General features: G+C 44.4%; 1 protein-coding gene across 1 annotated transcript; it reads right to left on the reverse strand.

Moving 5' to 3' along the window:
- Positions 1-504: 504 nt before the first annotated feature.
- LOC125513501 (cycloartenol synthase) lies at positions 505-12737 on the reverse strand. Its single transcript, XM_048678630.2, has 18 exons — positions 12227-12737; positions 10868-11053; positions 10693-10782; positions 10426-10620; positions 10240-10324; positions 9987-10153; positions 8752-8940; positions 7839-7952; positions 7387-7509; positions 7087-7209; positions 6754-6852; positions 5137-5193; positions 4814-4860; positions 4578-4721; positions 4318-4495; positions 3875-3955; positions 3706-3789; positions 505-931 (listed from the first exon to the last, which is right to left on the reverse strand). Exons 1-18 carry the CDS (start codon positions 12425-12427, stop codon positions 815-817), a joined length of 2280 nt encoding a protein of 759 aa, XP_048534587.2. The 5' UTR covers positions 12428-12737; the 3' UTR covers positions 505-814.
- Between the last annotated feature and the right edge of the window lie 2316 nt (positions 12738-15053).

A 15053-nucleotide genomic window follows, 5' to 3' on the forward strand; every position in this document is an offset into this window, starting at 1 on the left:
CACGGAGAACATTTGTCAGAGTTTGCACCCAAAAAAGTTCAGAACTTTCTGGAAAAAAATCATTTTTCAGATTTACTGTTCATCCCAAGCTCATGATATGAATTTGGGAGTAGAAAGGGACTTTCGCACCCACAAGGTACTTAGCCTGCCCATGCTTCCTATTCCTTATTCCTACAGCAGCAGCCTGACAAATCCGCTGTGTCCATAGTTCGTTCTACTGTGGCGATCTCCAGACAGAGATCCCCTGTAAACATCCTTGTGAACAACATCTCACTCAGAACGTGACGTCTCATACAACCTACCAAACACATTCTATCTGGCCAGTCCCACAACACAAAAGCAACCAAACACATATCTCAGTCTACCATTGCATTAGCCCAGCCAGGCCACACTCAGCCAGCATGCTAGATGCGATGCAGCCAAATGTGACCCAGGCATCAAAACACCCCTAAATGATTTAAGTACTCTGACGCACAGCGGACGCACATCATCAGTCCGAGGACATCAACCAAACACACGTAGCCTCGCCAGGCAATATTTTCAATCTTCTCAGGCTCAATCCTGGCAGTCCATTTCTCCAGGCACGGTGTTCAGGTATCCAACCAAACAGGTCCTACAAGCGAGATATATACACCTCTCCAACATGCGGTAGCGTATCCCCATATTCAGATGTACAATCCATTTTATTCCTCTACTCATCAAATGGTAAAAAAAAAATCTATACGGCTACCAGATCTCCACCTGCACCTAGCTACATTATTACAGAAACACACTGTTCCACCACGTAACCCAGCCAAAGAGACGGAAGATGGTACTACTTGCCCGCGCCCAGCACTCGGCACCGGTACTCGCCTAGCGCCCAAATGGGGAAGATGTTCCTGTACTGGGAGTAACTGATCATACAGTTCTTGTTGAAGACTCCCATGATCTCCTGTTAAATGCGGCAAAAAACAAATTTAGATGATATAAGTATATAAAACTTGAGCTTCCCTAGTACTGTATCAAATATCATGCAAAAAGACAAGCAATTCCTATCTATTCAACGACATGTTTTAGACTGTCCAAAAAGACATGCAAAAAGGTCACAAGTATTGTTGCAAGATTCTGGTGGGGATGTGATGAAAAGAAAAAGGAAATGCATTGGAAAAAGTGGCAGGACATAGGTATCCCAAAATGTGAGGGGGGAATTGGGCTTTAGGATGCGTTTGGTTGCAAGGCTATCCTCCCACGGACAGGGATAGCCCCTTTTTACAGTGGTTGCCACTCGTTTGGATCTGAGGCAAAGAGGGATAAAGGCACCCAGATGCTTCGGATATTCCCGAAAAACGGGGCTGGGGACACCCGCGAAAAAGCGGCGGGTCGCGGCAACCACCCCCGCGCGCACTCGCGAAACGTTTTTTTTTTTTTTTTTGCTATTGACTCGTCCTCACCCCCTCCCGAACACCCATTACCGGGCTCGTCTCTCTCGCTCGTGCATGGTGGCAATGGCGGCGCAGCGGCGTCGCATCTAGCAGAGAGGCCGGCTGTTGCGGAGGGTGCACACGGGAGATGCAGGACGGGGTTTGCGACAGCGGCGCGGTTGGATCTCGAGATGGCCGGCGGCTGGATCTCGACGAGCCAGGCGGCGGCGCGGCTAGATCTCGAGGAGCCCGGTGGCTGGGGCCTGAGGAGACGCGCGGCCGGTGATTGACGGTGGGCCGGCGGCTGCGGGCATGGGGCTGGTCCGCTGGTGGATGCATGAGACGATGAATCAGTATTTCTATCTTCAGTTTGCCATCGTGTGTTTTGCGCTTTTGTAGTTTTGCTGCTACTGTATTTTCTGCTGCTGTATGCACCGAGGCGTGCTTGATGTATGGTGGCCGTGCGTTGGTGCTCAATCAAAAATGCAGATTATGGGCTAATCTCATCACGTCAAGCAAAAATATCATCACAACCCTATTATTCATCCCTTGAACCAAACACTTCAATGGCTATCCTCAACCACCCAACCAAACAAAAACAAGGGCTATCCCTAACCAGCTGGTTGGGGATACCCACAACCACCCTAGTCTATCCCTCAAACCAAACACATCCTTAGAGATTTTGGTCTAGTTAATCAAGCCATGTTGGCTAAACAAGGGTGGAGGCTATACTGACCCTGACTCGCTTTGTGCAAAGGTGCTCAAAGGCCGATATTATCATGATTCAGATTTCTTGGCAGCAACAAAAAAGAGGAACTCCTCTCATACTTGGAGGGCAATTCTACATGGAAGAGAATCCCTGAAACTAGGCCTGATTAAACGTGTGGGGGATGGTGCTAGTGTTAACATATGGGAGGACCCTTGGATACCCTCTATGGCTATCGTCCAATTATTCAGTTACCAGGGGATACAGTCACTAAGGTGGAGGAGCTTATTGATCTTGAGAATAATAGTTTGGATCTTAATGTCTTGGAAGCAAACTTTGCAGTACCTGATGTTCAGGCTATTGCTAAAACACCAATAGGTAACTAGGGTGAAGATTGTTGGGCCTGGGTGTTGGTGAGGAATGCTAATTTTTCTGTTCGGTCGGTGTATAAAATTCTGAGCACAAGTATGACACATTCCTATGAACCGTCTTCTTCAGGCACGACAGGAAATGTCTTCTGGAACAAACTATGGAAACTGCCGGTACCACCAAGAGTCAGGAATTTTTGGTGGAGAGTTATAAGAGGATTTGTGCCATGTTAATCTGTTCTACTCACCAGACACATAGAAAAAATCCCATTCTGCGACCTATGTTGCAAGGAGGAAACTATAACCCATGCTCTGTTCGAATGCACTTGGGCGAGACTCTTCTGGAAGGAGATGAAGACCATGATGCATATAAAAATCCCAGTGCTACATCGTGCCTGAAGAAAACTGGGATCAGACCAATTTGTATGCATTGTATTGTGTGGCTGCTGGGAGGTTTGGTCTGAAAGGAATGCTCGTACTCACGGCGAGAAGGGCCGATCAGTTCAAGCTTCTGTTCGGTGGGCACTTGGTAATGCCGTTGATTTACAACAGCAGGTGAAGTTACTTGCCCTGCGGTAACAGGGAGGAAGCTTGCTGGCTGTGGCATTTCTTGAGCAGGCAGGCTGTGGAAGCACAGGGATGGTGGTCCAAGATTCAGAGGGCAACCTAATTCGAGCGCAAGCCTTCTGGTATCGATTTGCATCAGGTGCTCAAACTATGGAGCTATACACTATCCAGGACCAGATTCAACTAGCCAAAGAATGGGCTACTCCAGGATATGTGTTGAAATTGATGCTAAAGAGATGGTTAAGATGTACAACTCTGGATTTTCAGAGAGAGCAGCGGATGCAGCTGTTTGCCATGAAATCAAAGAGCTTTTGGGAGGGTTTATGAGCTAAGGTCTGGTGTTTGTGCAAAGGGAAGCCAATGAAGCAGCCCACCGGTGTGCAAAGCAAGCCACAGAAGAGAGGAAATGTTTGTGGATTAATTATATGCCCTCTTTCTTAGTTGGTTGTATTCAGCTACCGTGTAATCCTCCTAACTGAGTAATAAAGCTCTTGATTTGCAAAAGAAAAGGCTTTCTCTGGTCAAATAGTAGTTACGTTTCGCTGCACTGGTTTGAACTGCCTTCACATGCACAGCTGTGTTTATTACTAAAATGATTTCCTTTGGATCTAGAGAAAATTTGTTTGAGAAACCATGAGATGGTGGTAAAGCATTTATGACTTACTTGCTGAGGAAATTCCCCATCCTCTGATTGTAAGTTTACCAAAACCTTCGCTGCTCGATGCAGAGGCGTTGGATCTCTCTCAGCCTGTACCCAAACGAGATTTTAAGAACCGTCGTGAATGAAGACATCATATGGTACTACCACAATCCACAGGTAACTGTCAACACACCTGTCCTGCGTCAATTAGAGTCAGCATGGCCCAGCCAGTGTTGACAGCATGAGTATGCTTCCCTTCAAGATTGGTGTAAACCTAATTGAATGGAAGTCAAAACATGATTATTGGTTAGTAAAATTTTCTTATGGTCCCCAGGAAGACGATGTGCATCTAAAGATCAAGATGCAAGAATACCATGCTTTACAGGGCATGCAGTTGTGAACGGTGAAAGCAGGAAAAAGAGCAAATGACTCTTTAGATGAAAAGGAGAGTTTTATATCAAGTTGACGTCCATTACGTTGACTCAGATGTAACAATATTAACATTAATTCTAATAGACTGGCATACAATATTTATCACAGCACACTGACGATGAAGATTGGAATATAGAGATGCAATCCGGTATTCCAGTAAACAAGATTGCAAGTATATTCAAAACTAGGTAGAAATGTATCTACCTGATCCTGAGATGACAGATAGCTTTCTCCCCAGCCACCGAAAGGAAGCTCTTTTGACAACAGAAAGTCACATGCCTTTCTGATTGCAGGACTGGTCTTATATGTTCGACCTGCAGCTACTAGGCCCTTCACGCCGAACCATGTGCCATAGGTGAAGCACACAGCCCAAGAGCCATACCTGTAGGAAAACAGATATAGAATAACGCAGTGTTATATGCATGTATTACTTGTATTCTTCTACATGGAGTCTGAAAATTTACCATGACCCATCACTTCTTTGGATGTTCTCAATGTAATTAGCAGCTTTGTTGATACAGTTATCTACATCTTTCCTGCGGTGCCCAGGATAGAGCTTTTTAAATGATGTCAGGGCCTGAATTGCGGCTGATGTACATTCCACATACCTGACACCAATTGAGTATTTACATTTTTTTCAGTTTGTCTCTCTATGGCAAGCGGCATAAAAATTGACAATTGAAATATTATTGCATCTTACGGGTAATCAATCACAATATCTCCGAAGGTCTCGGCAGGGTTGATAAGCTGAACAGTTTAACAAACAATCAGATGGAAGAATTTTCGTAAATCAATAAGAAAGATTATATGACTAATGATTGGTTGTAGTTTTCAAACGAAGGAAACATCGGTCCAGTAAACCTGTATTAATTCAATATGAATTGTTTAATGGATGTACATGTCCTCTTTGACTTGATATTTAATGATTCAAATTAGGCAATTACTTCATGAAGCACACAACTTAAGAGCAACCTCCTAGTTGTAATGGTAGCACAACAACAAACAAATGAGGCAGGTACATACCTCAAGCCAGGCATAAGACCTTTGGAGTTCATATGTTGCGAAGCCGCCATTTTCATTCTGTAAAGATTAAAACAAATTTGTTAAAATGGCACGTCTCAAAATAATGTTTTACATATAATGCAAAAAAATACATAGAAGAGAACTGCTGGGAACAAAACTTTGGAGACTTTGAAATACAGGTTTCTTCAACAGTTTTGTATATGTTATCCCTGGGGCAATAATCTGGTGGAGCAACCAGGGCAACCAAGATTTTCAAAGCAAAGTCCGATTTGCAACTACACAGTATCCATTAATCCACTGCTCCACTTTGGTTTTGAAGTGAATACAGCAAGGGAGAGCCCTGGTGTTCAGTAAATAACACCACTTCACTAATACAGTGTTGCCTTATGATCTGTGCAATTTAGCAGAAGATAGAAATACTACTCGATATTAATCAACAGCTTAGCCGTACTTATCCTGAAGGCCGAAAGCACTTGCAGATAAAATACCTTGTGCGATATAACCAAACTGCAGCTTTGTAAAATATCAAAAGTTTACCATTTCACAGTAATGTACTGATAGCAAAAAAGCACTTGCAGATAGAATTATCCTATATGACAAAACCTATCTGATGCTTTATAGTATATACTAGCAACCATCCACATGCAATGCACATTTCTCGCCATATATAGTATTACAAAAATAGGGCGTACCCAGTGCTGAAAGCTCCCACAAAAGGTGGGAAGTGGGGAAGGGAATTTCTAGACAGCCTTACCCTTGCATAATAATTCTGCAGGGAATTTCTTTTTTTTTTGATAGAAGCCTTGGCGCAGTGGTAAAGCTGCTGCCTTGTGACCATGAGGTCACGGGTTCAAGTCCTGGAAACAGCCTCTTACAGAAATGTAGGGAAAGGCTGCGTACAATAGACCCAAAGTGGTCGGACCCTTCCCCAGACCCTGCGCAAGCGGGAGCTACATGCACTGGGGCTGCCCTTTTTTTATAGAAAGACTGTAAGGGAACCCCCTACAGTATAATTGGTGCAACAAACCCAAATTGCAAGTACCATGCCTTGAACCTGGGTGGGTGGGAAGGCATCAACCCCTCCCCACCACTAGGCTATGCCTTAGTCTGCTGCAGGGAATTTCTTGCCATATATATTGCATAGAATAAAATATATCCATATATGTAGAAACCCAAATTTATAATGTAAGTGTACAGTATTGAAATTACTTTTCACCATGTACACTACTCAAAGGAAGAAAGGCTAAGCACTAACCATACACTAAACGGTAAGCTACAAACGTACAACTAAAATAGACAATCCATTATTATTTATGAACTATCGATCAAATAGACCATTATTAGAGGAGAGAATAAGGGGTAAGGTTCCAAGTAAAATTCTCAACCCTTGGATCTGTGAGATGAAGATCATAAATATTAAGAATGGCTAAAGATTGTTTGGATCAAACTCTAACTCATACTTTTCATATTTGCATAGATATAGATATATAAAAAAGTAACAATTCACAACTCCTAGACTGAGTGGTCACATGACATGAGAGAGATATATCGACCCTCTTCTAGCAAACTGATACAATAGTTACAACTAACACAATCTAAAAGTTTGAATGCATTTACCATCCAAGACATCAAACAATTGACAGCATCATATAGTCTGTTAACTTCCACCGGTTCGCCCACAATTTCTGGAGAAATCTTTGATAGCAATAATGAGGCCTGAAGGTAAAAGAAAATTCAACAATTAAACTATTTAAAACAAATGGTTATGCATACGAGAACTTGGCAGTTGACACAACATACCAGCAGCTAAAAACCAAATCTTATACATATGAGAGTCAGAATGATTCTTATTCCGTATGTTGCAAGAATAAAAATTCCTAGATTTCAAACAGGACAAAGTTTTAACTTCGAAGGTAGCTCCTTGTTGGTAACACTGACGGCCTAACTCACCTTTAGTCCTTCTGCAGTGCAATCTGATATAGGCCAACCATGATCAGCTGTAGAAAAGGGCCATGCACCTTTAGATATGTGACGGTACCAGTAACTCAGATCTCCAGGGCAGTCATCAACAACCTTCCATATAATAGCAACAGGTAAGTACTAAGTACTGAAATGTAAGTATTAAGTACTGAAATGTACTTAAACGTTACTTTTTTGTACTAAGTACTGAAATGTACTTAAACGTTTCTTTTTTGTTAAGTAATGCACTTCAAGTGTTGACTGGTAAACAAATAGCCATGTGACATGTACCTGAGAGTTCTTAATGTAATCATGTGCCAGCTTAAGAGTGGGAGCAAACTCTTCAATGAGGTCAGTGGCCGCAATAGCTTGAACTGCAAAAGCTGTATCCCAGAGCTGGCTGCCATTATAACCCTACAGTGGACAGAAATTGGATCGATTATGATCAAAGAGAAAGAAAAGCTAATGATGGACTGGTATAAGCAGGAATTCCGGTTACTAACCGAGTACAAAAAATCAACTTTCCAGTTCCATGTAAAGACAGTAAGACATAGACAAATACTCCCTCCGTCCGGAAATACTTGTCGAAGAAATGGATGTATGTAGACATATTTTAGTTCTAGATACAATAACTTTTATCTATTTCCGAGACAAGTAATTCCGGACGGAGGGAGTAGCTGTCTCTTATCGTAGCAGCTGCCTTGGTGAAAAGTAAATGAATGAAGTAAATAAAAACTCATTACCTGCATCTTCATGCCATCTTCAGCAACCCATAAGTAATCATATATTCTTGGAATGTGTAGCTTGAATGCTTCTGAGTTTGGATCTTCAATCCAGCAAGCAAGCATATTTAATACCTGCACATAAATTTATTCAATAATCAGTTGAACAGTATGAATTTTTTTTAGAATATATTAAACTTATCTAGACATTATTAAGGTTTAAACTCCTGGTATGTAAGTTCACAAGCTTTGAACAAGAAATCATAGAATATGAGGATTCTTTCTCCACTAAATCAGCAAGATAGGGAGAAGTGAACAAAATGAACATATGTCCCAAACTAAAGAAATCGTCATATATATTAAGGCACTAAGAACAATTTCCGATTTAAAAATATTATGAATTGGAGCAGAAATGAAATAAACCCCTGTAAAGCTTCACAAACTATTCAAATAATGCTTGTTTGTAACTTTTGTGCGCTTTACAGAGGATTATGGTTTAGCATTACTGAACACTATGGTTTGCATTAGGGGACACTAGCTTGGTATTAGAGGATACTGTCCACAAGTCCTTCAGCCCTTGTGACATAGAAGTGTACATGTTTTAAAACCAAAGGGCAAACCCGCAATATATAATCGTGGCATATGGTATTACATGAAGTAACAATAGGTGAACTTGCTGCTGCAATTGTGGTCAATTACAAGGCTGTAGAGAGAAATATCTTTAGTTCTCACATGCGATTTGGGCACAGGAAATGCTACAGTACAGTGGCTGGACAATCAGGCCAGCAAAACCAGAAAGTTTAAAGAGGCATGCATGAAATAAAGCACTGCAGTTATTATGTTTCCATCTTACAAGACGAAAGGATCATCCTGATGCTTGAAGCAAGAAAAAGACAAAAGGCGGATCAGCAGGCAAGCATATTCTTCAAATTACCTTGTTCACAGGACCAATGCAAATGTATCGAGTGTTCTCATCTTCATAATGAACATGCTGCATGACATGGTTCAAAGATTTCTCTCTCAGTTTGTTCCCAGGCCAGTGCATCATAACAGGTTCGACAAATTTATGGAGAGTGGCCCATAAGATATCTTGTATGAGTGGATGTGGGTAGTACAGATCTTCCTACAATAAAGCACAAGAAAAAACCTTCAAAGAACAATCTTAATCATTAGATCCTAAATAGACATCATGCAGATAAAGAAAGATAAATAGGGCAGCTTAGGCTTCTATAAATTTCAAAGATTAACTATAAATCTATAATTACTTCCCTTCCGCTAAGACCAGTAATCTATAATCTATTCTTTGAAGGAAAAGGGAATACTCTCAATGGTGAAGATGTTATTGATTGTGAACCCATATAGGCTATTTGTAAAGAGGAATGGGAAAAAAATCACGGAAAACCGGACTATTATACAATACTTACTATCTTATGTAACACAGCGGGATTATTTCGCTACTATGTTTACACAAGCAATAACGGTAAATGCACCAGAATTCTTGAAGAATATTCAAATACCACAAAGAGCCAGCTACATTAAGATAATTATGTTAATTGAGTCTGCAATTATGAAGCAAGCACGAAAGAGAGGGAACCATGCTCTTCATGCGGCTATGGTATCCCAATCTATTGTGTTTTCAGATGTTATCACCTATTGAATCATGAGTTATAACTAGCACAACAAAACGCTTTGACCACATTCACATGGAAGATGCACCGCAATCAGTCTTTCTCCTGCACCAGGTAGTGTACGATAGCAACTTACAAGCATGAAAATCTGGGAATACAAGGCAATCCCCATCAAGTTTGTAGGCTGCTTATATCAAAGCCTCCGAACCAAGGACTAGTAAACTATTCAGTGGTACAACGAATATTTCTGAAACTGTATTTCACATTCATGGCCCACACTGGTATTGAAATCGAAATGGCTATGCCAACTCATTATGTTGGCAATGGGAGTTCTTAAAGACCTTGTACTTTGGCAATGAGGTTTCTTAAAGACTTTGTACCTTGGCTATGGGTCATCTTAAAGGCTCTTTCCTAGAGTGAGGACCACATTGGCACAAGTAGATCTACTTAGGATTTTTCCATTAACTCTGGCTCATCATGGCCCATAAGAAATTTAGCTCGCACACATCAACATCACTAAGAAAGATTGAGATAAGCAAACCTTAGCACAGAGATTGCGAGCACTGTCCCAATCAACCTCGCTGTAGGGGACTTTGAATAGTTCATTTCTTAGTTCCAATATAATTGGTGTAATTCGGCCGACAAACCTCTTTCCATAAACGTAGCACATGGGTAGATACACCATTCGGCAGTGACACCACATTCGACCTGCACGATAGCGTCAGGCATATCAGCAAGACATAACCAACATGGAAGATCAAAGCAATTAATGCTGACATAGTGCAAAAAAGAACCTGGGTGGACTGGCAGGCAATACGGCAACATCCATATTTCCGGTGGCAGTGGATTGTTACCAGACCAATCAAATACACCAAGTACCTTAAATAAATCAGGGAATTAGGAGGAATTCCTTAGGCCATAGTCAGATTGTGCAAAATGGAAGCAGCCTTCATACAGAGTAAAAAGTGTTAATTCCATACCGCGAGCCAAAACTTTCCCCATGATGTTATATAAGTTGCTCCCCCATGGTCTAAAATCCAGTTTCGACCTTTCTCCATAGCTCCATCTCCACTATCTGGTCCCTCACCAAGCAATCTCAAAGAAACATAGGTCAAGGCTGAGCCAAACATGGTGCTTGGACCCTCAATGTGTAATCCCCAACCTCCATCTTCATTCTACAGACAATCGCCGAAAAATTATTTACTTTATCCACTGTGAGATGGCACAGTTGGCAAATAGATCCTTGCCTGATGATTATAGAGATATCGACGGATCTCCTTTTGATGTTCTGGTGATAAAACAGTGTTCATTGCTCCAGTAACATGTAGCATTATAAGCTGAATAGAAGATAAAATGCAGTGAGTAAGTTTTCATATGACATAAACAAGTTTTTAAATGAAAATGTCAAGCCAGGGGAAGTACCAATCCAGGCATAAGGAACATAGGACCCCCATAATCCCCAGGCCAGTGTCCATCGTGTGCCTGGAGAGTAGAAAAGGTGCTGAGCGCCCTTTTCAAAGTGGTCGACACGGCTTCCTCTGTGACATCTTCATTCTCCCCCAGCTTGATAGCAGGAAGATCCAACTTAAGTGGATTTTCTTTTGCAAGCTGCAGTACATACAAGAGCACAAACACTTCAGAAGCTATGGAGAACGCTACTCCAAAGCGAAAAACCTAGTTTTAGTAGTACAAAGAATCCACAGGCAAGTTGAACTGAAGTGGTAGAACAAAAAGGAAAAGACTCAGGAAAATATCACTATTCCAGCATCAAGAATTGGTCTGCCCTGTTGCTAAATACTGTTAGAGCTCTATAAACTGTGCTTCTGGTCTTAACCCAGTCCCAAAAAGTATTAACCATCTCTGTGGTAAGGTAATTGGGCTAAAACCTTTTAACCTGAAGGTAAGGGAAATGACTCTAGTGGAGATAACAGTGATACCGTGTCCTTCCTTTAACGCACGCAACACAAGCATGTTATCAGTCAACATCGTAGACCTTCTGACCCCAAATGCTGTTATAAATGGCGATAGCTACCGTTCAGCTGTTGCACTGCATTGCTTAAATCGAGTCTGCTACAGGATAAACTCTCCTCACTTGCTCTTTGGGGTTGCTTGATAAAAACACAGCTGTAATACGCCTGGAAATTCCATGGTTTATAACTTTATATTAACGGAAAGAAAGAACTGCAGGCGTCATGCGTCCCGTTCAGAGAACCAAGTGCCCACCGTCAGCCAGCACACTTGCCGATCGCGTGCACTGTATGCGCTTCTGGCGGGCATTAAAGGCTGAAGTGGGAGCAGTTGGCAACGGGAAAGGGGGGGCCGTGCCCGTGCCCATCCAGAGCGTGGCGCTTGCGTCTCAGATATTCATGGTAGTATATACGTATGCAAGATCGGATCTCAGCATACTCGCTGCGCATTAAAACTCTTTGCCAAGTGGTATGGGAGAGACTTGACAGTCTGATGCTGCAATCTTCCTTTCCTTAGAAAGGTTGGAGCATTATACTATTATACTGTACTCTCGCTGCGCATTAAACTCGTTTTGAAGGGTGAGGCGGCTCGCTGCTGCCTTGATAGAGCAGTACGCGACGACTAGTCGCCGGAAATTTCGGGCGGCCTGACGGCCTCATCCAGGTGAAAAAATGTAGTTACGGTAGGAAAAAAAAAAGGTGTGGGGCTTCGCCGTCACGGAGCCACCCGGAATTCGAAACCGTGGCATGCAGGGCAGCGGCGACCGAGGGGGAGGGGGAGGGGCGGGAGGGGGCATTCGGTTCGTCGGGTCACCTGGATGCGCATGGGGAGGTCGGCGCTGTGCTTGAGCTGGTGGCGGCGGGCGGCGAACTCCCGGCGCGCGGCGTCGACGGCGGCGAGGGCGTCGGGGTCGTCGGCGGCGGCGTCGAACTCCCAGACCTGGCGGCCGACGTGCGCGTTCTTGGTGCGCAGCCACGGGTCGGCCCCGCCCTCCGCGATCTTCAGCCGCCACATCCCTCCGGCCCCTGGCGAGCCTCCCCGGCGACGAACCGAACAGTACCGCACAACCGCCGCCGGCACTGGCAGCGGGAGGAGCAGAGGACGAGGGCGGAGCGGGGCAAATGGGCAATGGCGAGATCTGCCGGCCCGATCCGGCGAGGAATTAGATAATGGGGCTTCGGATCGCGCGGCGCGGGGCGGGAGTGGGGTTTGGACGGGAGCGCCGTGGCGTGGGACGTCTCTCGCCCCCTCTACTCTATCTCTCTCTCTCTCTCTCGGCAGTGGCTTTTTGGCTCGGCGCCTGCAGCCTCCTCTGACCCGCTCGGCGGGGGGTTGGGGTTTTGTGGGCGGAGCGTGATAGGAGTACGTGTCAGCGTCCTGGATAGTACCGTGATGCCGTCCGATCTGTTCCCCGTCGACGACGTCCAGCTCATCGTCCAACCAGCACCACTAGTCCATCTCTCTCCTTTTTTTCTATGCGGGAACGCATCACTGCCCATCCTTGCGCATCCCTGTATCCCCTCTGCTTACTTTTTTTTTGCGGGTGAATAATTAATTTATTCCACTAAAATAGTGTTACAGTCTGCTAATACAAAACTAGACACGCTATCTGGAACACGATGTAACCAACAGGCGGTGCAACCTCCAGAACGACCAATATTAGCAAGACAGTGAGCAACACTATTTTGATGCCGATCTAATTTCCGTGGAATAAACTCACGCTGTTCCAGGAGCCTCTTCATTTCCAAGATTAGATGTCCATGAGCAGATTTGTTCAATGAGTCATCCGTTAAAGCCGCCACCAGAACAGAGCAGTCAGATTGAATGATGATTGGTAGCTCTGATCTTTGAAGGCTAAAAGAGATACCTTCCAGCATTGCACTGACCTCGGCTTCAAGAGCATTCTTGCAATAGAATAGGAATCTGTAAGCGGAGAAAATTACATTGCCGATCGAGTCCCGCAGAACCATACCCGTTCCGGCCCATCCTGTGTCCTCAAAGTAGGAGCCATCAGTTGAAAGGGCCACCCATCCTGTAGGGGGTTTCGGCCAAGGTAAACTAACCTTTCCCACACGGGTAGGACTAATAGGGAGATCCACCACCGACATCTTCCCCTTCAGAATGTCCTCAATGCCAAAATTTTGTGCTTGGTTATATGATGTCAAGTAACTGCATAAGAAGGTCTGTGTAATCTGTAGAGGGGGGTTCCCCTTATGATGTAGCAAGTCATTCCTCGGGTTCCAAATCCTCCACGGAAGCATGATGACCATTGCTCTTACTTCTTCATTCTCATTCATCAGGATATTGAACAACCATTCCTCTCCACAATGCTGCAACTTTGCATTTGGTGGAAGCGGCCAGATCTGCCGTAGCACGTTCCACACCTCCACTGATCGTGGGCAGGTAATGAGTGCGTGAAAGGAATCATCACAGGTAGCTCCGCAGAGCCGACAATCCTCAGAAACAGCGATGTGACGTCTCTTTTTACATGCCCCAGTCGGCAGTGCACCCACCACTACCTTCCAGGCAAAAGAACGCATTTTCGGGGGAACCTTCGCCCGCCAAATAAGATTCCAACTCGAGCGCTCGTCATCGGGTCTTGAGCTGCATGCACCAGGTACATGTGCATGTACATGATCTTGCATGGCCAGTTGGTATGCACTCTTCACTGAAAAAAGGTCGAACCTTCCTGGGAACCAAGCCAAGAAATCTGAACCCTGGCTAGGGCTCGTCCGAATGCTACTAATCACCTGTACATCCGCTGGCCAGAAGAAGCGGTTTAGTAATTCCACGTTCCATACACCACTGGGGCTTAAAAAATCGGCCACTCTATTTAGTCTGCACCTTCCTTTCGGTGTGATAGGCCTAAGGGAAGGACCACTCGGAACCCACAGATCCCTCCAAGTTCTGATCGTTGTTCCATTGCCTACACGCCAAATCATGCCCTTCTTCACTAGCTCCAATCCATGTTCAATGCCATGCCACATAGCTGATGCATTCCCAGAGAACACGGTGTCCATCAGGTTCCCCGTAGGGCCCGCCATTGATCATCTGCACAAGCTCTGTCAAGTCGTACTTGCACATTTCTTTCAGCATACTGATTGTTATTGTAAGTGTATGGCATTCCAAAGAACCCCAAATCAGTCAGTTCACACACCTGAAGACAGTCCCGAAATGCCTCCATTTGTGGCGAACCACGAGTAGTATTTGAGAGATGCTCGTGTTGCCACAAGCACTCGTTAAAGTCACCGCAGACTAACCATGGTTCACTTGATAATCCTGTCAACCTTGCCAGTGTTGGGGATCGTAGCAGAAATTTAAAATTTTCTACGCATCACCAAGATCAATCTATGGAGTAATCTAGTAACAAGGAGAAGGGGAGTGCATCTACATACCCTTGTAGATCGCTAAGCGGAAGCGTTGCAAGAACGCGGATGAAGGAGTCGTACTCACAGCGATTCAGATCGCGGTTGATTCCGATCTAAGCGCCGAACAACGGTGCCTCCGCGTTCAACACACGTACAGCCCGGTGACGTCTCCTATGCCTTGATCCAGCAAGGGGAGAATGAGAGGTTGGGGAAGACTCCATCCAGCAGCAGCACGACGGCGTGGTGGTGGTGGAGGAGCGCGGGACTCCAGC

The sequence above is a fragment of the Triticum urartu genome, chromosome 6A (genome assembly GCF_056163025.1).
Source record: "Triticum urartu cultivar PI428250 chromosome 6A, HENAU_Tu73, whole genome shotgun sequence".
Lineage (NCBI taxonomy): Eukaryota > Viridiplantae > Streptophyta > Magnoliopsida > Poales > Poaceae > Triticum > Triticum urartu.